Source organism: Peromyscus maniculatus, chromosome 22 (assembly GCF_049852395.1).
Source record: "Peromyscus maniculatus bairdii isolate BWxNUB_F1_BW_parent chromosome 22, HU_Pman_BW_mat_3.1, whole genome shotgun sequence".
Taxonomy (NCBI): Eukaryota; Metazoa; Chordata; class Mammalia; order Rodentia; family Cricetidae; genus Peromyscus; species Peromyscus maniculatus.
The window spans coordinates 11,229,868-11,257,833 of NC_134873.1; the positions used below are offsets into that span (position 1 = coordinate 11,229,868).

The 27,966-nt window shown below is 53.7% G+C and overlaps 1 protein-coding gene across 29 annotated transcripts; it reads right to left on the reverse strand.

Annotated features, from left to right (window-relative positions):
* Positions 1–89: 89 nt before the first annotated feature.
* Wiz (WIZ zinc finger) lies at positions 90–27,939 on the reverse strand. 29 transcript variants are annotated; one of them, XM_076559461.1, is made up of 13 exons: positions 27,766–27,922; positions 26,038–26,300; positions 19,589–19,661; positions 14,933–17,043; positions 13,450–13,773; positions 9,033–9,203; positions 7,634–8,137; positions 6,362–6,664; positions 5,140–5,691; positions 3,382–3,909; positions 2,807–3,226; positions 2,383–2,578; positions 90–1,206 (listed from the first exon to the last, which is right to left on the reverse strand). In XM_076559461.1, the coding sequence occupies exons 2-13, from the start codon at positions 26,240–26,242 to the stop codon at positions 1,047–1,049; spliced, it is 5,547 nt and encodes a 1,848-aa protein (XP_076415576.1). In that variant the 5' UTR covers positions 26,243–26,300; positions 27,766–27,922; the 3' UTR covers positions 90–1,046. The 29 variants fall into 29 exon arrangements, with proteins under 29 accessions (XP_076415576.1, XP_015865058.2, XP_015865060.2 ...); XM_016009572.3 differs by having other exon boundaries at positions 6,275–6,664; XM_016009574.3 differs by having other exon boundaries at positions 6,275–6,664; positions 19,561–19,661.
* Positions 27,940–27,966: the final 27 nt, after the last annotated feature.

A 27,966-nucleotide genomic window follows, 5' to 3' on the forward strand; every position in this document is an offset into this window, starting at 1 on the left:
TGGCCAGGCACAACCCTGATCCCAGCCCTAGCTGTCAGCCAGTGCCAGCCTGTCCACTCGACAGAAAAACACACACTGGCTGCCTGCCCTGGGGTGTTTCCAGAAGAGAAATTTAATCTAATTTACATATTTCTAAGTACATTGATAACCAAAAGATGGCCACTGAAAAAGGTTAAAAGGTCAATTAGCTCCCGGTATCTAGCTGGCCCAGGATTGCAAAATAAAAAGATCCACGTTCCTTATTCTCTACACAAAACGCGTTTTTTAAAAAAGTGAAAGATCTAGGGAGCTATACATAGAAAGCAACAGTGAAGAGGGAGGGGGTGGGGGTGGGGAGTCCACCCCTCACTCCACCCTCCCAGCCCTGGAGCCCCTGAGGCTCTGACATGGCAGGAGGCAGCTGTCAGCTCTGAGCTCTTCCAAAATAGGAAGGCCCCTTTTGGAGGGGCAGCCAACAAGAATTTCCGTGGCATTGTGGGCTCAGTGGGGGCTCCCAGGCCCTAGAGGGTTAGCAGAGGGAGCGTGGATTCCCCTGAGCAAGCACCGTGGCGAGATGTGGTCGTTCGACGTAGGAACTGTGGGGGCTAGGGCAGATCCCAGGTCTCACGAGGTGCGCGTGCGTGTATGTGTGCCTGTGCATGAGTGACAATAGATATTCATGGGGGCAAAAGGGGACAGGGGTCTTTGGGGTCTTTGCAAATGGCCACGGATGGCAGACATAGCCCTGTCTGGTTGCTAGACACAGGGAAGTGCTGTTCTCCCCTGTAACCAGATTGGCCACCACCAAAGGCCTGGCTACTGCCCCTGTTGGACCAACCAGGTGGGCTCAAGGAGGTACCCTTGTGGCCCCAGAGTCCTCAGGTTGGGGGAAGGTGGCTAGCTGGCTCCCGGCGCCCAGGTTGTAGTGTGCCCGGCCCCCAAGGGGCGCCGGTTTGAGGTTTTGGCTTGCTCCTTTGGAAACGGAAAAGAAAGGGAAACGGGAAGAGGACACAGAGGAGAAACAGGAGGGACAGGTGGTACAAGAGGGGATCTGGAATGCTTGTATGTTAGGGCGCCTCTACAGCTGCTGTCTGTGCCTGTGGGGCCTGGGGCTCCTCAGGCGGAGGGTCTGCTTTGGAGAAGTTCATCTCCAGAATGTGCCGCTGTAAATGCCGCACCCACTCTTCCTGGATGGAAAGTGGGCCCTGGAATTCCACTTCACAGAACCTGCATAGGAAAACAGAAAGCAAATGGCCAATGCTTCAAAGAAAGGCAGAAGTGTGATTCAGTGCAAGTGCTTAGGCATATCTACCACTACTCAGTGTAGAAATGTCAAGACCAGGACTCAAGGGAAGAAGTGTCTCCCAATGGACAGTCACCTCTTCTATTGTGGAATAATAGCAGGGTCTGCTGGGCATGAAGTCTTTAATTCTAAGGAAGCAGGGGATTCTCCAAGTGCTTCTGCACCTGATGTGTATGCTCTGAGATGGTGGTGAGTAGAGAGAAGCAAAACCTGTCTCTCACAAGATCCGTCGTCCTTCCTCTCCCTTATGGTAGCCTTAAGCTAGGCCTCCAATGAACATAGGCCTAGAGCTTGAGCTCTGTGGCTCCAGAGAGTTTGGTTGAAATTCTACTTTTTTCTCTCCTTTTGTTTCTTTGGGAGACATGGTTTCTAAGTTTATAGCTCATGCTGGCCCAGAAATTATGTAATCCAGCTGGACTTATACTGGTGACAATCTTCTGGTCTCAGCTTCCCAAGTGCTAGGTTGATAGGCCTGAATCATCATGCTCAGTTTGGATGCTACTTTTGACTTGGCCTGTATTATATAGCCTGAGTTGAATTACCTCAGGTCTCAAAAGTCCCTATTTGCTGGTGTCTGATTGTGTGTGTGTTCATAACTAAGTGTCGGCAAGGTTCTCAGTGCTTTGCTATTAAATTCAGTCCTTACAACTCTATCAAATAGGTCTGTATGAAATGTTTTATTTAAAGAAAGGGTTTTATCTTGTAGCCCTAGCTGGCCAGGACTCTTTACATAGACCAGGCGGGCCTTGAACTCACAGATATGCCTGCCTCTGCTTCCTGTGCTAGAATTAAAGGTGTGCACCACCACACCAGGTTAGACTCTTTTTAAAGGTGGAAAAATGGAGGCAGGGAGCAAATAAGCTCTTGCCTGAGGTCACCAAGTCGTGGAGTGATTTAGGACTGAACCCCAAGTCTGGCTGGCTACAAAGCTCAGGGTATCAGGGTGATATTCTGAAGTTCCACTGTCAGTGAGAAGAAGCCCTTAACCTGGGTCCTGCCATACCCCCAAACAGCCCATGGGACCCCACCTCCCAACCTGCCCAGAGAGAGCAACATTTCCAGGCTTCAAATAGCCAAGGCCCAGCTAGGTCTTAGCATACCTGCACTTGAGGGTATAGATGTTGCCCACAAACTTGACCAGTGATGTTTGGGGGGGACGAGGCACCAGGGAGGGGACTGGCCGGACCCGGGGTGGGGGCTGCCGCACTTCTTCCAGCTTCTGTTGCAGGTCATTGGCCTCCTCACCACCCCTAGCTGCAGAGGCATCTGGGGGGCGGGCTTGTCTGCGTTCAAATTCTAAATCAGAGAGGGATAGGTGATGAAGAGGAGGGCTAGGGCCCTGCAGACACCCCTGCTTTCTGTGAGCACAAGGGGGTGGAGGCTGTTGGGACTCAAGACTGACCACCATATGCACAGGTAGAATGGCACACTGGTAAGGGAGAGGATTAGGCAACTAAGATGCAGTGGTCGAGTGAGCCCTAGAAGGTGCCTACTGCCCTCCCACCCTCCTCCACCAGCACTCACTATTGATATTCTGCCGCTGGTGCTCCTCTGACTTCACGGTCCCAGGTGGGCTGGTTGCCAGAGGCCGTTCACCACTGTCGGCTGCCCTGCCAGCCTCAGGCCCCGGCTCCCCCCCAGCACTTCGGCCAACCAGGGACAGGCCCCCAGGTGCCAGCCCCAAGGGTGGCCGCTTGTCACTGTCACGACCGTGGCCGGCGCTGCGGAACTTCTTGGTAAAGGGGCGGCCACCCTGGATGTAGCTTCGGTAGGCGCCCACTTTCTGGGGCCGGTGTTTGATCCACTCACTCAGCGTCTCGATGGGAGAGCCGTTGACACACCACTCTGTCACACCGAACTGGCGAAGGTGCGCCCTCGCATGGCTGGCTAGGGCTTTGCGGTTTTCAAAGTAAAGGCCACAGAGCTCACAGCAGGCCTCGGTGGCTACAGACAGAGGAGGTTGCTGTTCTAAGAGTGCAGGCATACCCAGGTAGCCTAAGCAAGGTCAGGAGCTAATCCCACCTCCCACAGGGACCTTGCCTCAGGGGCCCTGCTTGCCCTGACAAATGCCATCCCAGACCCTACCACCCACTGCTTACAGGAGTGGGAGGTCTTCTCATGCAGAGTCTTTGCCTTGAAGGGCAGTTCAGTCTGGATGTAGGTCTTGGCCTTGACCTCTGCTGGGAGGAAGCGGTCCTCCTGTAGGGGCCGTTTGGTTGCCACTGGGCCCAGGTAGCTGGTAGCTGAGGGCTTGGCCCCTGTGATGGGTGACAGGCTGAGCTCGCGGGGAACCTGGGTTGGCCCAGCTCCTGGTTTTCCAGGCCGGCTAGCCAGGGGTGACAGAGGCAGTGGGGAATGCATAGCCCCAGGAGCTGCTGTGGGGGAGCCATCCTCAGCCAGGGCAGGAGCCAGGTCTCCAGCTGGAGGCTCTTTCTTGATGAGGCACAGCTTGGACTTCTTCTTCAGGATCTCCCGAAGTGTGTCGATGGGCGAGCCATTGACAGACCACTCAGTCACACCCATCTGCCGCAGGTGGGAGCGCGCATGGCTGGACAGGCCTTTGCGGTTCTCGAAGAACTCACCACAGAACTCGCAACGGATGTCACGCACTGGCTCTGCCCTGGATGCTGCAAGGGGTCCAGGGTAGGGGGAAGAGAAGGAAGCAGTGGCAATGGGCAGGAAGCCTCCAAGCTCAAAGCCCAAGGCAATTCTGTCTGTCCCTATCCATGTGCCCCCTCCCTCCAGACTCCACTGAACTGCTACTTCACCTGGGCCTCCGGAGGCCACTGAACTGCTACTTCACCTGGGCCTCCGGAGGCCACTGAACTGCTACTTCACCTGGGCCTCCGGAGTCCACTGAACTGCGACTTCATCTGGGCCTCCAGACTCCACTGAACTGCTACTTCACCTGGGCCTCCGGAGGCCACTGAACTGCTACTTCACCTGGGCCCTCAGAGTCCACTGAACTGCTACTTCACCTGGGCCTCCGGAGTCCCTTCATACATCCAGCCCTCTATTTGTCTTATGACCTCAAATTCTAGCTGGCTTCACAGGTCTCCCTGAGTGAGGCTGGGCAAGCTACTTCCTCTCTCTGAGGAGCCTGTTTCCTTCTCTGCAAGATGGAGATGAAAACCTCATCTCCCAATGTTGCTGGGAGGGTCTAAAATCAGAAGGGTTCAGAGCATGTGGCAGGGAGCTGGCGTATGAGTTCTAAGATGGAGCCTCAGCCACGCTTGCCTGCTTATATAGCAGACCATCAACCCAAGAATGAAATAGTGTGACGGAGTGCCAGGGAAGCAAGCAACAGTAACATGATAGCAATTACAACATACAGGGAGATTTTTGCAACCAGGCACCATACTAAGTGCTTTATCACACTTAATTCTCAAGAAAACTGTACAGACACAAGGCAGGGGATTATACGGATTTCCATCTTCCAAATGAGGAAACTTGCCCAACTCACTTTCTACTACATTATGATGAAACAGACATCTTGACTCAAATTTGGCTCCAAATGTCAAGTACTAGATTACCAGGAATGTTAGGCCATCCCTCTACTCCTGCCAGTGGCAGACATTACTAATGGATCCTTGCAGCTATTCTCCCTAGGAATTTGGTTGGAGGCCACTACCAATTGGCTATATAGGACATTAGATATAATTACATGATTCTGTCTCTTCTGCACGAATAACAGAAACAAGTGGCAGCTTGGGTACAGGAGTCTAAACACCAAGTCCTGTGTTCTCTGGACTTACGTATCTTCCATTTCAGTCCTGGGATCTATGGACACTCCTACGGGGTATAGGGAGGAAATCCAGCCAAACGGTCTACCTGCCCTGACATAGGGTCACACTTACACAGGTTCAAGGGTGCCATATCTTCTCGAGGCGGGCCCCAGGGACCCTCAGATGGGTGTGGCTCCCCATGAAGGGTCCCTGGCAGCATCTCCCGCTTGATTTCCACTCTCATTTGTTCAGGCTTCAGTTTCTTGGGCAGGGAGGGAGTAGCAAGGCCTGAGAACATCTTCCGGGCCGTGGGAGGAGGAGAAGCAGTTGTTGAGTGGCCCAGGGGACTGCCTGGTGGCGGTGGCAACTTCTTGGCCAGGGGTGAGATGTGAAGATCCGAGGGACTGCGGGCTTCTAGCGAGCTGCCAGGACCTCCGCTACCCACCACCTTGGCTAGGGCTTTTGGGCTAGGCCCTGGTGGGTGGAGGTGTCCACCTGGCCTGGACTGGGTCCGTCTCTTCAAGATCTCCCGCAGTGTGTCAATGGGTGAGCCATTCACATACCACTCAGTCACACCCATCTGCCGCAGGTGGGAGCGCGCATGGCTGGACAGGCCCTTTCGGTTCTCAAAGAACTCACCACAGAACTCACAGCGGATGTCTCTTGTTGGCTCTGGGCCTGAAGCTGCAGCAGGAAGGAAAAGGGGCAGTTAGAACTGGGAGCATCGTCAGGATAGTTACCTGCAGGAGTATCCTGTCCAGCTAGGCATGGGCAGCCATGTGTCCATAGGCTAGGGTAGTAGTGGAAGGCAGGTGCAAGTGAGGGAGCTGATGGGTGGGGTCAGACGCTGGGCAGAGGCAAGGGAGGGGAGGGGAGGCTCTAGAGAACTAACAGGACCTCTGTCCTAGCAGAGGGCAGTACCAACACTCCACAGCTTTGTGGGTCCCAACAAGGACAGGGCAGGAGACAGGACGCAGCCAGCCTAGGTGCCACATGCTGTCCAGACCCAGGGCACCTTCCACACCAAAAGGTAGGACCTTCCCCTTGGCCTTCATTCTCAGGCAGGGTCATGGTGACAGAGGTCAAGACCAAGCGAGAAGTACCAGCAGCCCACTGCCAACAAAATCTCTGGGTCGAGCAGGCCCACTGCCAAGGGCCCCTGTCTACTCCCTACGACAACAGGGAGGGAGTAGGGAGGGGGCCATGACCCCCCAGGGAGGGGCTCCAGGGCCCACAGGGAGGAAGGGCAGCTGAAGCGAGAACCTACAGAGGTTGAGAGGAGATGGCTCCACATCAGAGGCCCAGAAAATGCCGGCGGCCGAGAGGTCCTGCTTCCCCCAGGGGATGGCCATACCCGAGGCCTTCAGCTTGGCCTTCTTGGCCGGCGGTGGGGAAGGGAGCAAGGAGAGGGCCGTGGAGGCAGAAGGAGGCCGCCCCAGCTGGGCCAGGGCTCCCCGCCCGGGTGGGAGGCGGATCTGGATGCCGTCCCTCCTGATGAGCCCGTGGAGCACGTCTATGGGGGATCCCTTGGCATCCGGGTCGCTGACGCCCAGGTGGCGCAGGTGGGCACGGGCGTGGCTGGACAGGCCCTTGCGGGTCTCAAACCAGGCACCGCACAGCTGGCAGTCCAGCTCTCTGCCCCCGTCACTATCTAAAGCTGCGGAGACAAAACACAGGGGGGGTTCACGGCCGCCACCTTGGTCGGCCCTAGGGGATGAAGCAGGAGGGTCTGGTGTGATTTTCAGCTGCCCCAGGTGGTTAGGGGTCCAAGTTTCATGCTGCAGACAGGTTTTTGTTTGTTTTTTAGAGGTTTCAGGTAGCAGGGGCAGCCTGTTGTTCCCTGCCTAGCTCATTGGCATCAAGTGAAGGTAGGGAGCTTAAGGATATAGTTCTGTGACAAATCCTGATGCCCCAGGGCCTCTTCCTTGGGACTTCTGCTAGGGGAACTATGGGAGAAGACAGAAGGTGAAGAGCAGGGGGCACCACCAGACTACCAAGGACCCCTACCCCTAAAACCACAGCAGATTCAGTGCAAGTGGCTGCCAGAAAACATAGGTATCATCGGGCTCTAAAACCTGCCAACCTACGGGAAAACACAATGGGCCCCTCAAAACCTGACTGCTGAACTCGGAGGGTTTCTTCCCAAACACACTTGCCAAGTGTAAGACAGCCATAGTGGAGGGTCTCTACCTTTGTGTACAAACAGGGAGAAGCCTTGTCATAGATGGCCAAGAGACATGAAAAAAAGGGGCAATATAAGGACTGCCCGTCTGGTAAACTACTCAGCTACTTGTATGATTCAAAACATCCCAGACTCCCACTAGTCCAGGTCCACAGGCACCCTGGCTCCCTTCACCACCCCACCATCAGTCCAGAGAAGGGCAAGTGGCAAGTAGGAGCCCAGCAGGCTCAGACCTGTAGCAGGCCTCCAGGGGAAGATCAGCAGATGGGGGAAAATGATCATCTTAGGACAGCCCAATAGGAGACAATAATGAGTGCCTCAATCAGTACTGACCTGGATGACCCAGAAACTGGGAGCTGCAGGCCTCAGTTCCTACCCTGGGTCCTCATCTGAGGATCATGTAACACCCCAGCACCCCCCTCAGCTCCCAGTACCCACACTCACTGAGATTCAGAGGCCCCTCATCCTCAGACTGGGGCCACTGTGCCTTTGGGGAGGTCGGCCGGGGACTCAGGGATAGCTGGGGGCTCTTGTCTTCAGGATTCTTGGGTGCAGGAGATCCTGCCAGAGTGAGTGGGGCCTTCTTGAGGAGTGGAGAGCTGGATGGGTGGGCCAGGCCCTTGGCTGAGAAGCTTGGAGGTGACTTGATGGCTTTGTTAACAGCAGGGGCATCCATAGGTTTGGCCAGGGCGAGCAGGCCAGGCCTGGAGGCCCCAGCAATCAACTCCTTTGGTGAGTTGGACTTCTTGGTCAGGTTAGGGGGCAGCCCAAGGGGAGCGTCAGGCAGGCCCTTCTGCTTCACCAGCTCATAGAGAAGGTCGATGGGAGCACCACTGCTTTCTGACTCTGCAACCCCCAGCTGCCGCAGATGTGAACGTGCGTGGCTGGACAGGCCCTTTCGTGTTTCAAAGCAGGCACCGCAGACCTCACAGGTGGTCAGGCTCTGGGCTGGAGGGTGAGATGGGGGCCAGGATGAAAGGCTATGAGGCCTTGCAGGTATACTAACCCATTCTCTTCTCCTTATCCAGGTTCAAAGTAAGTAAGCGTTCTGCTTCTGACAAACCCCTTTAATCCTGACAACAGTTCTAATTTGGTGGGGGTTAGTATTTCTGGTTTGGAAGTAAGGAAACTGAGGCTCAGAGAAGGCAAGGGTTGTGTTCAAGGGCATATGGCAGAAGACTGCATCCTCTGTGGTGCAGCCAGTGGGGATGCAATGTCTTTCAGATCTGCAACATACCAGGATGCCCTGGCAGCACTCTTACACAAATGCGTGTACACATACACTTACATCACATATGGCGCTAAGACGTACCCTACTCTCTGTAACTCGATGCATACTTCAAATGCTAAGTCAGAGGTCCTAGCCACGGCCCCTGCCCACTCCCCATCTGCTTCTTGACCTCCCTGCCCAACTTCAATGATACAAAGGTGAGGTTGGTTTTGCTCCTCTTAACATACCTAGGGACTAGTAAGATGCTTATCATCACTCTCAACAACCTTGTAGTCTACAGGAAAAACAAATATGTATCATATGAAAGTTCAGAACTAACAAGGTTGGTTAGTGACCTGGGTTTGAGTGTGATCTCTTGCCAACCTTGCCCACTGCTTCCCTGGATGCCCCTTCTTCGCCCAGTAAGGTAGTAGCCAAGGACCACACATATGGCCAATGCTATAGAAAGTCAACGTAGAAGACAGCTGGGTCTCTATCTCCTTGGTGCCTTATAGTGCTGGAAGGAAGGTGAGTGCCAATCTGGGAACCCATGTTAAACGACCAGGCCAGAGACTGCTTCTGTAGCATGACTGTCCCGGCCAGCACACATGCCCTGTCACTTGGGCCACTCACCCTTGAGGTCTGGCAGCTCCTGTTTGCTGCCATGAGGAACCTCTGCAGCCACTTTGCTGCTCAGCCGACTGGCCACCTGTTCCAGGGTCCCCGAGACAGGCAGGGTCTTCTTGGGGAGTAAGGGAGACCCCAAGTCCATGGCCACCATTGTGTTTTCCTCAGAACAAAGGCCTGTGGGGTGGAGGAGACAGGCTCAGCCCAATCAATAGGCTGTCCACCCCAAGAAGAGAACCGAAAGAACAGTACTTCTTCCTCATCCTCGGCATCTGCTCTCACTTCTGGAAGCCACTCATTCCATGAGAGCTGAGGCTGTACCCATAAATCCCCACAGCAGCACAATGCAGAGACACTGAGACTGTCCAATGACAAGAAAGACAAATAGCAGTTTCAGTCCAGCAGGTTCACTGGCCTGAGAACACACTGCAAGTTTGAGCTGAGACTCCTGAGGACATCTTAAGAGAAAATGCCTCTCTGGGTAGAACTTATAAGGGGGTGAAGGTGGGAACAGTCAAAAGAGACAAAGATCAGAGTCGGAGACCAGAGAGGCAAGGCAGAAAAAGCAGGAAGCTGAGGACAGGGAGGAGGAAATCTCCACCAGACAAGGGAGCTAGAGCGTCAAATACAATAGCAAGTCCCAGCAGTCATCTATTCATCATCAGCTGAACTGTAAATGGGACACGGTAAGAACCTGGACCCCGGACCAACTCCGGGACAGCAAGGATGGGAATGACACAAGTTTGCACGAAGTTTCTTAAGCTTCCATCCAGCGAGGCGCCTCCTCGGGTAAGAGGTATGTAGGGAGAAGGAATCAAGGGTAGTTTTCTTAATCTAAGTTTTCATTAAAAAGGGTAAGGATGGGGGAAACTGGGAGGCGATGCAGTCGAATTCTGAACAAGAGCTGAGGATGAAGACTGTGTGTCAGAAGGGCTTCGGAGACGACCGTAGAATGCAATAGGGCAGGGGGTTAGGAAGGTCGCTCCCTGCTCAATCACAGAGGCAAGAAGATAGGTCAGGAGGCTACCGAGATCATGACACCGAGGACTTTGTCAAAGTCTCCAGGTAGAAGTGGGCGCGTCTGTCAGATGGGGCAGGGCCAAAAGTGGCTCTCCACACTGAGGGGATCGGAACCGTGACAACTGGGAGCTTCTGAGTCTCCAAGAGAGGCCGGGGACTTCTGTCAGAGCCGGCGAGAGTCCTGAGGAGCGGCGGCAGAGTGCTTCCGAAGCCTGGGACCCTCCGGGAGGCTGAGGGAGGCCCGGGGCCCGAGCGCCTGAGGTGGGGGGGCCACGGAGGCCGGACGGCGGGTGTTGCGGGAGGCGGCGGCACACGCGGGAGGGACGCCGACTCTCCCCTCCCGGAACCCTCCCCTCCGCCAACTCTTACCCGGCGCGGGCGCGGGCACGGGCCCGGGTCCCGGCTCCGGCTCGGCCTTGGGCCCGTCCCGCGACGGCGGCGGTGGCAGCGGCGGAGGCGGCGGCGCCGGGAGAACCACCGGGCCTGGACTCGGGGGACCTGGCGAGGGCGCCCCCGTGGTCGCGCGCTCCCGGGCGCCCCCCGCGCGCGGCCCCGCCGCCGCCTTGCTCTCCGCTTTTGTCACTCGGCACTGGGCGGTGGAGGCGGCCATCTTGGCTCCGGCGCACGCGGGGCGGCCGCCCCAGGCGAAAGCAGCGGAGCGCCGTGCGCCGCGACCGCCGAGCGTGCTCTGCTCCGCCCCTCCGGGCGCACCCAGGGCAACCTGATGAGCGTCGAGCGCCTCGAGCGAAATGCTCTAGGCGCTGAGGAACCGGCTCGCAAGCTCTTGGGAGCTGCCTGGAGCGCTAGGGCTTAAGTACGCAGGCCAAGCTTCCAGCCGCCTCCAGCAGCTGCTCTAGACCCGGATCCGCACATCCCTACGGCTAGCAGGGGAACCCTTCAGCCAATATTAGCATTCAGAATTAGAACCCTGACAGCAGTGCTAGCACATGCCTTGAGACCCTGTCTCATTCTTTTGTCTTATTCAAAGCTAACCTTCTAGAACAATCCTGAAAGACACTAGATCCTTGACCACGATGATCCTCCCATCCCCACGTCACCCTGGTATCTATCTAGCTGATCTCAGATAGCGCTGTCCTGCAATCCAAGAAACTCGGTCCCTCCTCACCAACGATTCTAGCACCCTACACTCCTCCCGCCCCGACTTCAAACTGGAGCGTCCAGCTGTTCCTTGACAGATGGGTGGGGCCAGAATCTGACTGCTGCCCCGCCCCCAACCTGATACCCTCCCCTTCTGGCTCACTTGGCAAAAGGGGAAGAGCCTACTAAAAGAACTGCCACGCAGGGCCACTGCCCCAACCTGGCTCTGATTTGGGACACCATTACTTTGCCAAGTTTTTAGGATCGTTTCAGCCACTTCTTAACATCCCCCATCTCCATGTGTTCCCTGAACAGGCCATAACTCTCTCCTCCCTCTAGACAGCCAAAGCAAAGCTGACTACTTCCTCACACCCCAGGGTTTGGGCCAGCTTCCTTTGGGGAGTGACACACTGAGTTTTTGGTGGAAATATTTTGGTCATAAGTGAATTTGACTGTTAAGTACTTGGTCTGATCCTTGGGAGTGTCTGGCCCAGATGCCAGATAAAAGTGAGCATGATACACAGGCCTGTGCTGGGCTAACACAGCAAAAGGGGTCAGAGCTGGACTTGTCATAGATTACTTTCTACAGATCCAGACATCCTTAAAGCTGGCTCTACCTTCCAGCTACTCCAGAGACATTATGAGCCAAATCAGGTGGAAAAGCTGAATCCCTGGTGAGCAATCTTACCAAAGGCAAGAAGCCCCAGGTGCTGCTCCTCTTTTCTTTCTGAGGTATGTCTGTGCCTCAGTTCCTTTCTTGTTCAAGGAAGAGATGAACTTTTGACATTCCCTTCCCATCCTTTACAATTCTCAAGAGCCTTTACTTGGCTTACAGATGGGATGGGTCCAGCCAAGTCCAAAATACACATTTAGGCAGGAGCCTGGAAGCTGGAGGTAGAGGAACCATAGAAGAAAGCCCAGTCCCAGTAACTGCATTAATTCTGCCAGTTTAGAGGTGTTTCATTCCTCAGAGCCAAGGAGTTTGAATTTCATTCAACTACATCTCACAGCTGAGTTCTCTGACCCTCATTTTTGTTTCTTGAGACAGGAGCTCTTCATGTAGCCTTGGCTGGCCTTGAACTCACAGAGATCCATCTGCCTCTGTCTCTGGAGTGCTGGAATTAAAGGTAGGCACCACCATGCCCAGCTGAGTTCTCTGCCTTTTAAAAGGTCCCAGAAAGTCAACTTTTACAAGATCAGGTCCTTCACTTTTCCTCTAGTTCTTCTGTGTCCATTCTGCAATCTAACACCAAATATTGATTCTAGATTTCAAGACACTACCAAACAAGATGCTCAGAGTCCAGATCTGCGTATGTATGCCTGGAACAAAGCAAATAATCCATAGGTTCTTTCTAAGATGACTACCAAACAATCCTAAGGCTAGGAGCATAGCTTAGTGGTGAGAACATTTGTCTAACATGCATGAGGCCCAGGGTTCTATGTCCAGCACATCAAAGCAAAATAAGATAATCCTTTGCCCTACCAGATTCTACTCTTTTTTTGTAGTGAGTACCTGGAACCAAACTAAGGGTTTTGCCCATGCTAAGCATGTACTCTACCACCGAGCAACATCCCCAGCTAGAATCTAGATTCTAGATCTGTACCATCCACTACAGTAAGCACATCAGTGGCTCAGTACTAGCCATATTTTAAGTGCTCAATAGCCACATGTAGCCAGTAGTGATTTTCCAGGCCAGCACAAATTGTTAAAGACTATTTCTGGCATCTCACAAAGTCTATTGGATATAGTGTTCAACATAGGAGATTTTTTTTTTCCAGAACAAAGAATTTGCTCTCCAACTACCTGGATTGTAAAGCTTAGCTCTCTCTTGCTATATAATTTAGGGACGGTAAATTAAGTTCTCTGTGCCTCAGATGCCTCCTCTGTAAAATGGATATGATGAAAACACCCACCTTAATAGGATTGTTGAAAGGAGTTCAATAGCTTTGTGCTTATAAAGTGCCATTGCTTCTAGAAAGAACTCACTGAGAAATTGGATTTAGAAAAGGCCATGAACCAGCCCTTGAATAAAACAGAAATTACCCCTATATGGCAAGATACTAATGAGATAATTTGTTAATATGCTTTTTAAAAAAGTCTGACTGTGCATCCTGGCTCAGTTGTGGAATTTGCCATGCAGCCCAGGCTGGCTCCGATCCTCTTGCCTAAGCCTGAGGGCTAAAATTACAGGCAGATGAAACGCTTCCAGGAAAGCAGAGTGGATACCCTCCAACTCACCCATCCATCCCTCTGTACCTCTGGGGAAGGGTAGGGACTCCAGTCTGGCCTGTTCCCTCCCCTTACCATCTCCGTAGATTGGCCCAGGGTCCTCAGCCCAGGTGGATGGGAAGGGCACGGTGAGAGGGAAGCGTGGCCGTCGTGAAGTCAGGAAGCTTCCAGGTGGCCCACCAGGCTCACGGCCCAGGGGACTCGGGGGCAACTCAGCTGCCGAGGTGGCCAGCAGCTCCTGCAGGATGTTGATGGGTGAGATGGTAAGCTCCCAGTTGGTGATGCCAAAGTCACGAAGGTGGGCCCGGGCATGACTGGAAAGGCCAGCCCGAGTATCAAAACCAGCCCCACAGAAGTCACATCGCATCAGGCTAAAGGTGCCGGGGTCGAAGTTAGCCACTGCAGAAAAAAGACACAGATTTCCTGGGCTGGGGTAGTGGTGAAGGGAGCCACTCTCCATCCCCACCTCTACCTCTTTCCCAGGATTTCTCCCCCTCTACAGATCATCCTGGAATGCCTGCCTTCCCTTCTGTTGTCGATGCTTCTGCCCGACCTGAAACTTTCAGCTCATGCATCCTCCCCAAACCAGACCCTCCAGGAAGCCTGATTTCTTAGACCCCCTGCTTGCACATCAGGCAGCATTAGGGACATCTTCCTAGATGAGGCTTCTCTGGGTTTGCAATATGAGAGTACAGGATAGATACCTTTTCCATGTCTACTTTTGCTTGGCATTGCTCCAGTATTATACATTAAATGTAGGTTGTACAAAGAAATAGACAAGTAGAAGATGGGATGCCCATGTATGGGAGCCTCTCTGAGCCCTCAAGGTAGAGTTAGGGTTTCTTCTCTCAGATTCTAAGCCCTGGTCACTTGATGTCATAACTTCCTAGCTTCTTAGCTGTCTACCACTTACCCAACACTCTAGCATGTCTCTCCTCTCTCCTGTGTTTGTGTGTGTGTGTGTGTGTGTGTGTGTGTGTGTGTGTGTGTGCTCTCATTCACTCAAACACCACACTAGCACCTTCCTCAAGTGGGCTGTGAACTACCCCGTATCAGAACTACCCAGTTGTTCTCCCTAGAGGCAGCCCTCTGGAATCAGAACCTCTTTTCCTGGAAATCTTCACGATGCACAAGGACCCCTATGTCCTGAAACCCAACAAGAGTCCTTTTACTTGGCTTGGGCCATGAGTTCTAAGAAAGCAGAACTGTTGTCTAGCTCACTGACGGGCCTCTCACGGTCCAGAACAGAGATGACCCAGTTCATTTACTGCACGGAAGGATCAATGGGATTATCTGCCTGGGGCTGACTGCTGTGCCCCAACTCCTTCCTCCAGCTGCCATTGTGACCAGGGCGTCCCCGAACACCCATCAACATTTGGTGGTGACATTGCCCATGGCTCCCAGGTCTCTCAAGAGGGGAGGCCCCCAATTTCACCCTTCAGGATGCTAAAGTAGGATTCAGAGTGAGGGTGAGTAAGTTTAGAACTCTGCTGTCCAGCTCTGTGCCTCCCAGGCATGGAGAGAGGGGTGGGTTCCCAAAGCAAGGCCGATGCCCTACCTTTTTTCTTTTTCTTCTGGAAGGAAAACCTGCGTTCAATGGCCTTCACCTCCTCTGCAGAGATGAAATGCCGAACATTGTAGCTGACACCCACACGGTTCAGGTGGCCTCGGACATGATTGGCCAGCCCGATGCCATTGTGGAAACGATCAGGACAGTAGGGGCATTTCCGTTCCTCATGCTTTAGAGCCATGGCCGTGTCCCCTTCTAGGAGTGTGTCCAGACCCAGTGATCCACCCAGAGGTGTATCTAGGAGCAGGAAGTCCAGGGGGTGGGTGCTTCCCAGCCCCAGTTCCTCAGGGGGCAGCTTTGGGGATGCCCGGCTGGCTGCAGCCATGACTTGTGGCCTGAGCTTTGCCACCAGAACAATGGGCACCATTCCTTGGAGCTGCTGCTGCTGATCCTGTGAGGCCTCGACTGCCTGCAGGGCATCTTGGAAAGTCTGCTTCATCTCTAGGGCTGGCTGAGGGATGAGGCTAGGGATGGCTGGGGGTGGAAAAGCCCTATTATCAGAAGTGAAATCCATTTCAGAAGTTAGCACTACATCTTCATCTTCCTCCTCCTCCTCCTCACTCCAAGGGCGACTCTTGTCTTCCAGTCTCTGCAGGTGGACAGTGCTTTTGTTTCTATTGAGCTGTATGGAATAGGAAGCAGAAGCCATAGGGGAAGGAAAGGCCAGCTTTCCGAGAGGCCGCTCGCCTGAGTTTAACAGTGGGAAATCTCTCACACCTCGCTGCTGATGGTCTAGGCCAAAGGCTAGGCCCTGGTCATATCCAGCAGGGTTCTCCTGCCACAAAGAGGCCAAGAGAGGCTCAGATTTGCCAAAATAGTCCATGGTAGCAGTATCAGGGAAGTGGATGTATGTATCCTGGCTAGTCCCTGGCTGGCTAGTGAGGTTTGACTCAAAGGTCTCGCCATCCTCCTCCCAGTGGGCATGGGCATGTACGAGCCTTGTGTGCTCCCTGAGCAGACTCTTGCTAGGTGCTGTGAAGTCACAGTAGATGCAGGCACTGAGGCCTGAGGAGTCTCCATAGGAGGGACAGACGAGGGTGCTAACATCTATGACTGGGCTGCCACCCCTGAAAGGTTCCTTGGCCTGCTGGCTGGGCAGTATCTCACGCACATGCAGCTTGGCATGTTGCATGAAGGCTTTCGAGGAATTGGTGCCAAAGACACACTTGGGGCACTGCAGCCGTGCCTCACGGCCCTCGTCACCTGGAAACTGCTTCAGTTTTTGGATCTCCTCAATAATCTTCTCCCGGGAAGCCTGGTGTAGTTGCCAGTGCTGCTCCAGGGCAGCAGGCTCTGTGAAGGCCCAGCCACATTCGCTACAGGCCAGTGGGGCCAGGTCAGCTGGGGGCTCCTGGCCTGGTGCTCGGCGGTGCTGGCTCATGTGTTCTAGGAGGTGCTCCTTGTGCTTGAAGTAGATGCTGCACTCAATGCACGGGAACACCGCTGGCTCCTCCTCCTCCTCCTCCTGGCTGTCCACCCCATCAGCTACTTCCTGCAGCAGTTCACACAGGTATGGCTCCGTCTGGACTGGGGACAGTAGGGGCTGCAGTCGCTCCACAGAAGCCTCAGAGTTCACTGTCCAGGTCTGGGTGGCCACTTCTGAGGCTGATGTGTGGAGGCCCCACTCAGAAGGCTGGGCCAGTCCCGCAAAGTCCTCTAGGTCCTCTCTGGTACCCACAACCTCCATGTCCAGTGTCTTGGGAGTGTCATCCACTGGCACAATTACCCTCCTGAAGGAAGGGACAGTCGGTGGCTGGGCAGGGAGGTCCAGGTGTAACCCTGCATCCTTCAGCGGCCCCTGCTCATCTGCATCTTGGAGCCAGTCAAACTTGTGGTGGCTTGGAGGGTATTTCTCTAAGAACTTCAGTTCACCCTGGTGGTGCGAGAACTTTCTAGAGCCCTTGAGCTTGGCATGGGGTTTCATAGTTCTCACAATAACTGAGTCCTCGAACCTCTGCTCAGACAGGATGCCCTCCCCGGCCTCCTGGACCATGAGGTGCTCCCAAGACCCCTGAACATCAAGGGATGCAGGGAAGGGGCCCAGAAGATGGGGTGGTGGGGAGCCCGGCTGAAAGTCCAGGCTGTCTCCATCCCAGTAGCTGCAAGGAAGTGCCAATGGGGATAGGTTAGCGCGAGCCTCAGCCTCCCTCCCTAGGGCAGTAGTGATGGGGAGTCGTCCTAGGCTGGCTGGAGCAGTTCCTTGAAATCCAGCTTAAGGGTGACTGTGGAGAGGCTGGGAATAATAGGGTAGAGGTGCGGAAGTCCACGTGGACCTTTCCAGAGGTACTGCATCAAAGCCAGGTTCAACTCTTAGGGTGCGCCTGTCCATACAGCCCAGCCCTGTTGCATCATTGGGGAAATGTGCAGAGACCACAGGTTGGGGGATAGAGTCTCAAGACAGCATCCCCAAATCTGGTGGTACAGTCAACTCTCACCTTTCCCCAGAGAGGGTCCAAGGCTCTGACCTGGGCTCCAGGCTGCTTCTGTCTTGGTCCTCCCCAAACTGTGGCGATTTAGTCACATCTCTCCCCCAAATTTGGTGAAGGTCAACTTTGTGGCAGGACAGCTCAAAGGATGAACCTCCTCCCCTCTTGGAGGGGCAGAGTCAGGAGTGACTAATGGTTCCAGTGACCCTGACCTTCCTGGGTGGGAGATAGGTAGGGCTGGGAGGTCAGAGTAGATGAGGAAAGTGTCCTCTGGGCCTCAGTTTTCCAATCCTAAAAATGGAGATGATTTCCAAGAGTCAGGAATCTTGTCCTCCTTATACAACATCTAAGGAACTTTTCGACAGTTGTCACCAAATGAAAAACGATCACACAAGGCAGGTGCTCACTTAAAAGACTGCCAACCTTTCCCATGGGGATTATGACCCTACGACAAGATATAGTGTCAAGATAGGTATAACTCAAGTGCTTAGGAATCAGGGAACACTTTACCTCACCTGATGCCTGGTAAGCCTTGGGACTGATAGAACTCTTTTCAGGGGGACACAATGTCTCACTATGTAGTCCTGGAACTCATATGTAGTCTAGAACTCATTATGTAGACTAGACTGGCCTCAAACTCACAGAGATCCGCCTGCCTCTGCCTCCCAAGTGCTGGGATTAAAGGTGTAGTCACCATACCAGGTTCTGGGACTTTTTTTTTTTCTTCCCGAGCTGAGGACCGAACCCAGGGCCTTGTGCTTGCTAGGCAAGCGCTCTACCACTGAGCTAAATCCCCAACCCTGGGACTTTTTAATGTAAGCATTCCTGATTGGTTCTCTCTTCTTGTCCCCCCAGTGCTGGGAATTAAACCTAGGGCCTGGTTCACGTCAGACAAACACTCTGCCGTAGAACTACATTCCTGGGCCCTTTCCTTTTTTTTTTTTTTTTTTACAATTTTGAGACAGGACCTTGTTAAATTAAGCTAGAACTCACTCTGTACTTCAGTTAGGTTTTGAACTCAAGATCCTCTTCCCTCAACCTCTGGAGTAGCTGCAGATTATAGGTCTGTACTACCAGGATGGGCTAGCTTATTTATTTATTTCAGACAGGGTCCCATTATGTACCCCAGGCTGGTATTGGACTCAAGACTGTCCTGTTTTAAACTCCCAGGTTCTGGGAGAATAGTATGTGCCATTGTGTCCACATATACATATACAATATACATACACACATATACATACATATATATGTGTGTATGTATATATATGTTTTCTTCTTTGAGACAGGGTCTCAGTGGTCCACTCTGGCCTTGAATTCACTCTGTAGCAGAGGAGAATCCTGAACTGATTCTCTTGCATCCGCCTCCTGAGTGCTGGGGTTACTGATGTGTGGCTCCCTTCATTTTAAGAGCCTGCCTTCACAAGGTGGGGTGGAGAGACTGATGGCACCCGTGGATCAGGTGAGGAAACAGGTCGTACAGACAGGCCACGTGGAGGCCACGGGGCCTCTTCTCTAAGCCCCATGGATGTCGTGCGTTATGAAAAGGGCCATCCTCTCAGCGCAGTAGCAAAGAGCCAGAACGCAACAGTTATTACTCAGTTCTGGACCTGTTGTGGATCTCGAGGTTATCGTAGTCATACGTTAGACCCACCAGACTCTGATAAAGAGTGGCGAGGCTGGGGCTGTGACTCGGGGGCAGAGGGCAGAGCACGTGCATTGACCTTATGTGACTTCCCTCCTTGGAGTTTAGTCACCAGCACCACAAACAAACAAACAAAGAATCAGAGTAGTGGCTGTTGGGTTGATCCCTGTTCTCTACCGAAGTTCCTTGAGTTCCCAAGGCAAATTTGTGAAACATATCTTGTGGCAGCTAACTTTCCATTTTTCAGATGAGGAAACTGAGGCTCAGAGAGGCACAGCATCAATCTCAGCATCACTTAACAGAGAGACTGGACTCCAAGGGTCCAGCCTACAGACTTGCCCTTCTCTGGCCTGGCTCCTGGCAGGGGTAATGAGAGTTGACCTTCTGTGTTGCTGTCAGACCCCCCCCTCGCCCCAGTGCACACCCAGGGGCTGGTCTATGGGGCGCCACCTCCTCCTGCCTGGCCTCTTGATTCCCTCTTGTCCCCTTTTCGCTCCCCAGAGGGCTTCAATGGAGCCTAGACACACCTGCTCGTCCCCCTACCCTACCTGAGGTCAGGGCCAGCGTGGCACTCACCAGCTGCTGATCCGATGGGTGGCGGAGGTGGCACAGGGGAGGGCTTCGCTGAGGCCAGGATGGGGCTGCCCATCTGCAACAGAGAGGGGAGACCCTGAGGGCCTGGGGTCCCCCTGGCCAGGGCCGGGGTTCCCCCGGCCAGGGCCCTCCGTACTTCAGCTCCAAGAGCCTTGTGGGGCATCTCAGAAGGGCCCTATAGGCCCCCAACCATATCCCTCAGAGGCTTTTGACCTCTGTATCCCCGTTCCCTGAAAGGAGGTTCTCTGAAGGGATCCCCTTAGGTCTCCTGGAGGACCCCAGGGACTTGCTGCCTTCCAGTCTTCCCCACATTCAGCAACCAGGGCAGTGTTTGTTTGTTTTTAAGTCATACCCTGGGAAAACTCATATGCTTCTCATTTTAGCTACAGGAAGAAGCTAGAGTCCTACCTGCCACAATGGCATACACTTGAGGTCTGGGTCTTTATTGGTTTCTCCAACTTCATTTGCCTTTCCTGGACCCTTACTGCTGTGCCCTGATTGCATTCTCCCCCAACTCCCACCCCTAGGAAGGTTTGAGTCCTAACTCTCTCTGGCCTCAGCCACCCTCGTGTGTGTGTGTGTGTGTGTGTGTGTGTGTGTGTGTGTGTGTGTGTGTGTGTGTGTGTGTGCGCGCGCGTGCGCGCGTGTACGCGTGCGTAAGTGTTTAAGACAGGGTCTCTCTATGTAGCCCTGGCTGTTCTGGAACTTACTCTATAGACCAGACTGCCCTCTAACTCACTGAGATCCTCCTGCCTCTGTCTCCTGAGTGCTGGGATTAAAGGCGTGCTCCACTATGTCCAGCAGCCTCAGGACTTCTGCACTTGGTACTTCTTGGACTACTTACTCAAATGAGATGTTATGGTTATCTCTCTTTTAACCTAACATTCATTTTTGTGCTACTAAGTTAGATTATGTTGGTTGGTTTGGTTTTTATTTTATTTTTATTTTTTTGTGGGTACATGGTCTCACATAGTTCAGGCTGACCTTCAATTCAATATGTAGCTGAGGATGACTTTGAACTCCCGATCTGCCTCTACCTTCTAAGTGCTGGAACTATAGGTGTGTATTCCTATGCCTAGTCTTAGTTTTGCTTTTGAGACAAGGTCTTTCTTGGGACCAGTTAACCTCAAAACTTACAATCCTCTTGCCTCTGCTTTCTGAGTGCTGGGATAACAGACATGAGTCACCACACGTGGCTTTGTTTTGTTTTTGAGACAAATCTTGCTATGAAGCTCCAGTTAGTCTAGAACTCATGATTATTGCCCAAGCTAGCCTCATGTCTGTCCATCCTCCTCTCTCTGCCTTCTGCGTACTGTGATTACGGGCCTGTGCCACCATGCCTGGCATCTGCTTCATTTATTTTTCAGCTCTCCCAGGTATTGCCAGGTTCCCTCTGTGGGTAGCTGCATGTCTGGGTCCCCTGTAAGCATTTAAGGCCCCTGAAAACTGGGACATTTGCAGCCTTGTTCATGGCAGCATTCCAGCACCTGGCACGCAAGTCCTAAACAAACACATGCCAGATCATGAGTGGGAAGCCTGGCCACCCTGAGCCACGTGTGGCCTATGTCTGCCTTCTGGACCCTTTTCCAGGCCTAAATCCTAGAATGGAATCCCTTCTTGGGAATGCCCACCGCCCCACAACAACACAGATAGAGCCAACTCTCCATTATCCGCCTGTAGAGCCAATGCCTGGAACCACCACAGGAATCCTGGCCTGCGCTTCTACCCGCCACGCTTGCCTGACATGGCAAGCATGCCAAGCAGGGAGGAAGCCAATTGCCTGGGCCAAGGTTAACACGCTGGGGGAACTTGTGCCCTGGCCAGGGCCTGACAGATGCAATTGCTGGATCCACCTCAATTTGAGGATGGTCCAGAAAGGGCGAGGCTGGCACAGATTCTTCTAATCCCCCACCATCCAATTTTCCCTGGGAATTGAAAGCTGACTACTGGGGATAAAAGAATGAAAATGAGGGGGGTGGTCAGGAAGGTGTGGTCTGTCTGCTGAGCCTGACAAAAGGGGCTGTAACAATGGCATGGCCTCTCAAATGTGGGGCAGGGGCACAAAAATTTGCATATCAAGAGCAGAGTGGCTTTAGTCTTGACACTTGGACAGGGTCCTTCTCTGGGCGGAGGCAGTCCTGCACCACTGTGGGGTGATCAACAATGTCCTTGGCGTCTACCTGCCCACAAGACACTAATACCCACCTATTCTGCAATCATGTCATCTGAAAATGTCTCCACACATTCCTAAAGTGTCCCCCCATGGGACCTGAGTGTCCCCATTTGAGAACCATGGAGGTAGACCCACAGGGAGCAAGATATTCTTGGATTTAAGGGCTGAAGTTATGATGGGGTGCTAGAGAGGAAAGTGGGGGCTAGGAAAACAACCATAAGAAACAGGGTCTCTTCTGGACATGTCACAGATGAGAGCTAATCAGGAGAGGGTGACCAATTAGTGGTTAACCAGCCCCAGCACAGTCTAGAGATGTGGGTCTGAGGGTCCCAGGTGTCCTGTTTCTGAAATTCTGAGTGTCCCAGATTTGATGGCTATGCGCAATGGCTGTTGTCTAAGAATTCCATGAGCCAGGGGGGCACAGTGGCCTCTTTGTGTGAGCAGCTCCAACGAGGCTCCTATTTTTAGTGGCAGCAACTTTGGAGGAAGGAGACCAAGCAGGACCTATATCTGAGACACCTTGAGCGTGAGGGCTTTGCCAGACACCTCCACAATGAAGGGGTTCTGGAAGTCCCTGTGGGTCATATGAGGCACCTGGGGTGCAACTCTGAGTCAGTGGCAGTGCCAGAATCCCTTACTGGCTCCTGCCACGTGGGGTCCCCCAGACAGCTTACAAATGGAGGAAAGGGTGTCCACGAGCCACTTAAACTCTACGTCAGGCGTCCTGCGGCTTGGCGGGGCAGCCAAGAATCTACGCTTTGACGTCAGACAGCTCCAAGTGCAAGGCCCAGCAGCGCCACCAGAAGTTGCCTTCCAGGCTCCAAGCCTCGGTTTCCTCCTCAGTACCATGCAAACAGCCATGAACCCAGCTTCAAGGGGCCACTGGTGAGGGCCAATGAGATCACAGGAAGAATTCCATCCAGAGAAACAGCGATGGGGGAAGGAGGAGGTGGGTGTTCTGTGGTGTCAAGGTTGGCTTGATGATGTCCTGGGGTGGAAGCTGGAGGCTAGACTTGTAGCCTCAGGGTTGTTTTCTCCGTGCTCTGATTCATTCCCTCCACGAATCCAGAAATGACACATTCTTTGTTCCCAGGACTCCTGTCCCCCAAACAATGGCAGGCATGCACCAGACTCTTCAGTGATCTGAGTGGAACATGGAAGTCCCACGAGACTTTGCTGCCCCTGCGAAGCCCACCTCAGCAGTATATGGGACTGCAATGGGGCTCTGGGCAGGGTCCGGACTGAGAGCCACAATGGACGACAGAGCAGGAAGTGGGCATATCCTTGTCCAGGCAGAGAAGTTTGGGGGTGCCATTCTTGGGAGTCCTTGAGGGGCTCTGAGGGCTTCATGGGGATGAGGGAGTGCCCAGGGTTCAGGGTGGAATAGCAGCCTCAGAGGCTGTTCCTATTTATAGACATCACAAGACTCCTAGAGGACAAGCGTCTAGTCTACGAAGGTGGGGGCAGGGGTCAAGCAGGCGGAGAGGGCAGTAGGAGAGACATCCAGGCCTTCTCTAACTTCCGTGTTATGATCCTGCTTCAATGCAGCCACCCCTCACCTATGCTCCCATTTGCTCAGGGAACCCATTAAGGATGGGTTTGGTTCTCCTTGGTGGCCTCTTTCTCCTCCTACCTAGGCTGTGAAATAGGCACACACACGAATCCCTGGTTGCTCTCCAGTCGGAGTATGGGGTGGTGAAAATACATACTTACCTACCTACCTACCTACCTACCTACCTTCCCCATCTCTCCAGCCTGGGTCATATGCCACATGGAGAATAAATGCCCAGTCCCTTGGAAGCTATAGATTTCTTAAATTCCCACGGAGTCAAGCCCCAGCCCTGCCCAGGCTAGCTGTGTGACCTGGGATAAAGTCCTGCTACTCTCTGAGTCCCGAGGAGGAGACAGCTCAGGGATAACCCTCTGCCCTCAGGATTTGTGTGTGTCCCCCCCCCCCCCCCCGTTGCCTCACACTGGCAGGTGCCAGCAGTCTCCTCCAAACCCTTACAAGTCAGGGCTCTCTGTCTGGATAACTTCTGCCTCTCCCTCAGGTTGCTTCCTCCTCATTCTGCTTCTTGGTTTGTGTTTATCTTCCCTGCCCCAGATAGAGGGGTCCATGACACAGGGATGGCCCGTGCCTAGTCCCCTCTCTACGTGACTCTATGAAGGTAGGTTCATAAATCCCTGAGCATCGCAAGAAGTACTGTTGGGCAGGTCAAGGAGCTTGAAAAGTGCAGATGGGGGCTATGGATAAAGGGATCCGGGAACGGGGCTGAGTGGGACAACAAAACACAAGAAAGAAAACGGAAAGGAGAAAAAAGAAGGAAAATTACTCAAAGACTAAAAAAGAAGCCAGGCATGGTGGCACACAACTGTAAAATGCCAGCACTCAGGAGGCAGAAGCAGGCAGATTTCTCAGTTTAAGGCCAGCCTGGTCTACAGAGTGAGTTCAGGACAGCCAGCGGTACAGAGAAAGCCTGTCTCAAGAAACAAAAACAAAAACAAACAAATCTAAAAAAAAAAAAAAAAAAAAGGGACTGGAGAGACGCCTCAATGGTTAAGAGCACTGCTTGCTTTTCCAGAGGACTCAGCATCCACATGGCAACTCACAACTGCCTGTAACCCCAATCCCAAGGGATCTGACTCCCTCTTCTGGCCTCTGAAGGCACTGCATGCAGGAGATGCACAGACATACACGTAGACACAAAGCATACATACATATAAAATAATAATAATGGAAAAACCAAAAACTTAAAAAGAGGAGGCCCAGTGGCTCAGAACTGTCTGTAACTCCAGCTCCAGGTAGCTAATGCCCCTGGCCTCTGCAGGCACCAGCAATCACATGCACATATCCACATGCATACTTTCATACCATTAAAAAAAATAAGATGAGGATTGAAAATGTTGATTAGTGGTAGAGTGCTTGCTTAACAAGGAGACTGCACAAAACAAAACACAAGGAGAAAGAAAGAACAACGGGATGAAAGAGAAGTTATCTAAAAATTAAAGAAGGGCTGGGATGGAGCTGGGTGGAACAGCGTTTGCAGAGTGTGCAGGGGCCTAGGTGCAATCTCCAGTTCTACAAAAAATAAAAATAAAAATAAAAATAAAGGAGGAGGAGGAGGAGGGTTGCGAGGCCACATTACTGCCTGACCCTGTGACTCTGTGACTCTGGGATGCTGACTTCACCCCTTCGGGTCTTGGATTCCCCATTTCTAGTGTGAGATAATGAACATCTGAGGCTATCTCTACAAAGGTCACACAAAGAATTCGGCATATAGGAACCACCAAAGAGGTGCTTGGAAGTTCTTGGGAGCCAGTGTTTTTTTGGGGACAACCAAGGAGATGAAGGGAGAAGTATTCCCCAGTCACATCAGATTCCCGTTAGGTCCTTAGGCATGCCAGGCTCCTTCCCTCCACAGGCCTTTGCACGAAGTAGGCATTTCCCACCATTCATTTCCTGCTCTACCTCAAATAGCACCTCCTTCAGGAGTCTTTTCCCAGGTCCCCCAGGCATGATCCTGGCACTCTGTTTAATATCTGCATAGCCTCCGTCATCACCTCCCCCATGACATTTGTTCAATGGTTTGTTGTCCATCTTCCCTTCTAGAATGCCAACCCCTAGAGGACAGGAACTCTTGCTTCTTTGTCATGATTATTTTCCCCAGCACCCAGAACAGAAACTGGCACACAGCAGGTGCTCAGTATTTAATGGATGAACAACAATGTGTGAGGTAGGGACAGTGTGAGAGCTACCCTTGTCCTGGGTAGATCAAGGCAGAAAGGGGTGACAGGCATCTCTAACTCCCTAGTCTCTACCTTACCACTAGAGGGCACAAGCTGTTTTGGCCCATGGCTCAGGAGCTACACCCCATCAAGACTGCAAGAAGGAGCTGAATGAGATAGACTGATGGAAATGGGTTGCCTCCGAGGAACAGGTGGGCTTTGTGCAGAGCTCGGGATGCTGGTATGGGTATTTGGATGCAGCTGTTGAATATCTAGCTCAGAAGGAGGGAGCCAGGCCACTCCAAGTATGAATCCTAGCTCCTCAGGGAAACTGTGATACGGTCACAGGCTCACAGAGGCATCTGTTTTCATAAGGGCAAAATAAAAATCTAAGCAGAGCACCAAGAGAAGGCTCTGGACATGAAGCAGAACTCGAATCCCAACTCAGCCCTTTCTGAACTGGGTTACCTGGCTTTCTCTGAGCCTTGGGGACTAAGTGGGATGCTTCCTTAGGGCCACAGAGCCCTCTTACCAGAAATGCCACTCCGGCCATCCAGAATGTCTCGTGGTCCTTCCTTCGTGATTGGTAGGTAATGAGTAGATCGAAAAATGTCACCTTCCCCCTCAGCAGCTTCAGCGCCACCCTCGATGTCCTCTCTTGGAGCTGGGCCAGGCAGTCTCTCGGGGCCTCGAGGATGATCTGGAGCAGCAAGGCCACCTGCCAGTATCCCCTCCATGGGTGCTAGCTGCGGGTCTTCACTGAGCACCTGGCAGATTCAGCAGGACATTGTGGGCCTGGGGACAAAGAAAGGGAAGACCTTAGGAGAGGCAAGAAAGGAATTCTGTCTCACGCTCCCCCTCTCTCAACACCACAGTCCTCACCTTCGAGGCCTATTGCCTCAGTTTACCTCTCAGTTGAAGTGAGGGAGGTGTTGAGGCCCATTCACATCTGTCATAACCCAATCACCTCCACTGTCAGCAAGCTTCAGCACACCAACCATTCTCTTTCCCCGGCTTCTTCACAGCCTCCATTTATCTCACTTACACATGCACACTCAAGTCACCCCAGTCTTCCCTCATGAATCCTTCTCCCTTTCCCTATTGCTCCCACTGCTCACTCACAGCTTCACCTTTTCCAGCCGCTTCCTGGCTTTCCTGGAGCTGCACAATCTACGGAGCCATGCCTCCAGTTTACAGGATCCCAGCCACTTCCACGCTCCCAGCTCATCAATGCACTGTCTCAAGTAGCCCATCTTTGCCCTCATACTTTCCTCACTTCTGCTGCCCCATACCAATTACCCCTACACTTTTCCCACGCTCGGACCCTTCTCCCTAGCAGGGTAATCCAGAGTTAACCCCTTAACCTCTCCACAGTCTCAAGTGGCCCCACTATTAACCCTTTCCCTTCTCCTCAGCATGATCTCTCATGCATACCAAGCCTGGGCTCCTCCACCCTGCCACCTTCCAATCATACTGGTTGCATCCTCCACCGATATTGGTTGCTCTGGCCCGAGGATGAAAGGGACCGATGGGGCTCCTGTTTCAGAAATAAGGACCCTGGGGGGAGGGGGGCCGGCTGTCCTCTCCACCTATAAATACCTTCAAGGTAGAGCAGAAAGTGAAGGGCAGGAATGAGGCGCTCTCCCCAGGGAGACGGTGGTGAGGCCGGGCCCAGGCAACCGGGGCGGGGCCGGGTCTCCAGGCCTGGTAGCAGGCGTTGCCCTCGGGGGCCTGGGTGCTCCCGGGGGGCCTAAACGGGGTGGGTTGACAGTCTTGGCAGGAGGGGGTCCCTGCCCAGGCCTGGAGAAAGCACCTGCGGGTGCCCACTGGGGTGGGCACTGCCGGCGGGGATCGGGCAGGACCGCAACTTCGGAGCACTTTGGCAGCTTGGGGAGGGGGCTCCGGTCCAGATGGTCGTTCCCCACCCTACCCGCCGCAGGGGTCTCAGAGGTAGGGGTGGCGCTGCGCGGACGCACCCTGCGGGGGAGCTAGGGTCCCGAGAATGCGCCCTTCGCCCGTGCACCTCGGGGCGGGAGACCCCGCGGGACGAGCCGAGGTGTCGGGGGGGAGACACCTGCCTTGAGACCCCCGCCCCTCCCCCCACCTGTACGGCCCCGCCCCCGACCAGGCCCCGCCCCTGTAGGCCCCGCCCCGCCCCCCGCCCCAGGGGGTCCCGCCCGGCCCGGCCGGGCCCAGGCCACCCCTTCCCCGCTCCAGCTCCGCCCCGCCCGCGGGCTTCCCAGGCTGGGTCTGGCCTCACCCGGGAGGCGTCGCCGCCGCCGGCTGGGAACTCCCCTCCTTCGCGCGGCCGTCGCTGCCGCTACAGCTGCTGCCGCTCTTGGTGCCGGTGCCACGGCCTCCGCAGCTGCCGCTGCCTCCACTGCTCGGGGGACATTGTCCCTTTAAATCGCTCCCCCCGCCGCCCCGCCCCCCCGGCGCGCCGCCGTGACCTCAGCGCGAC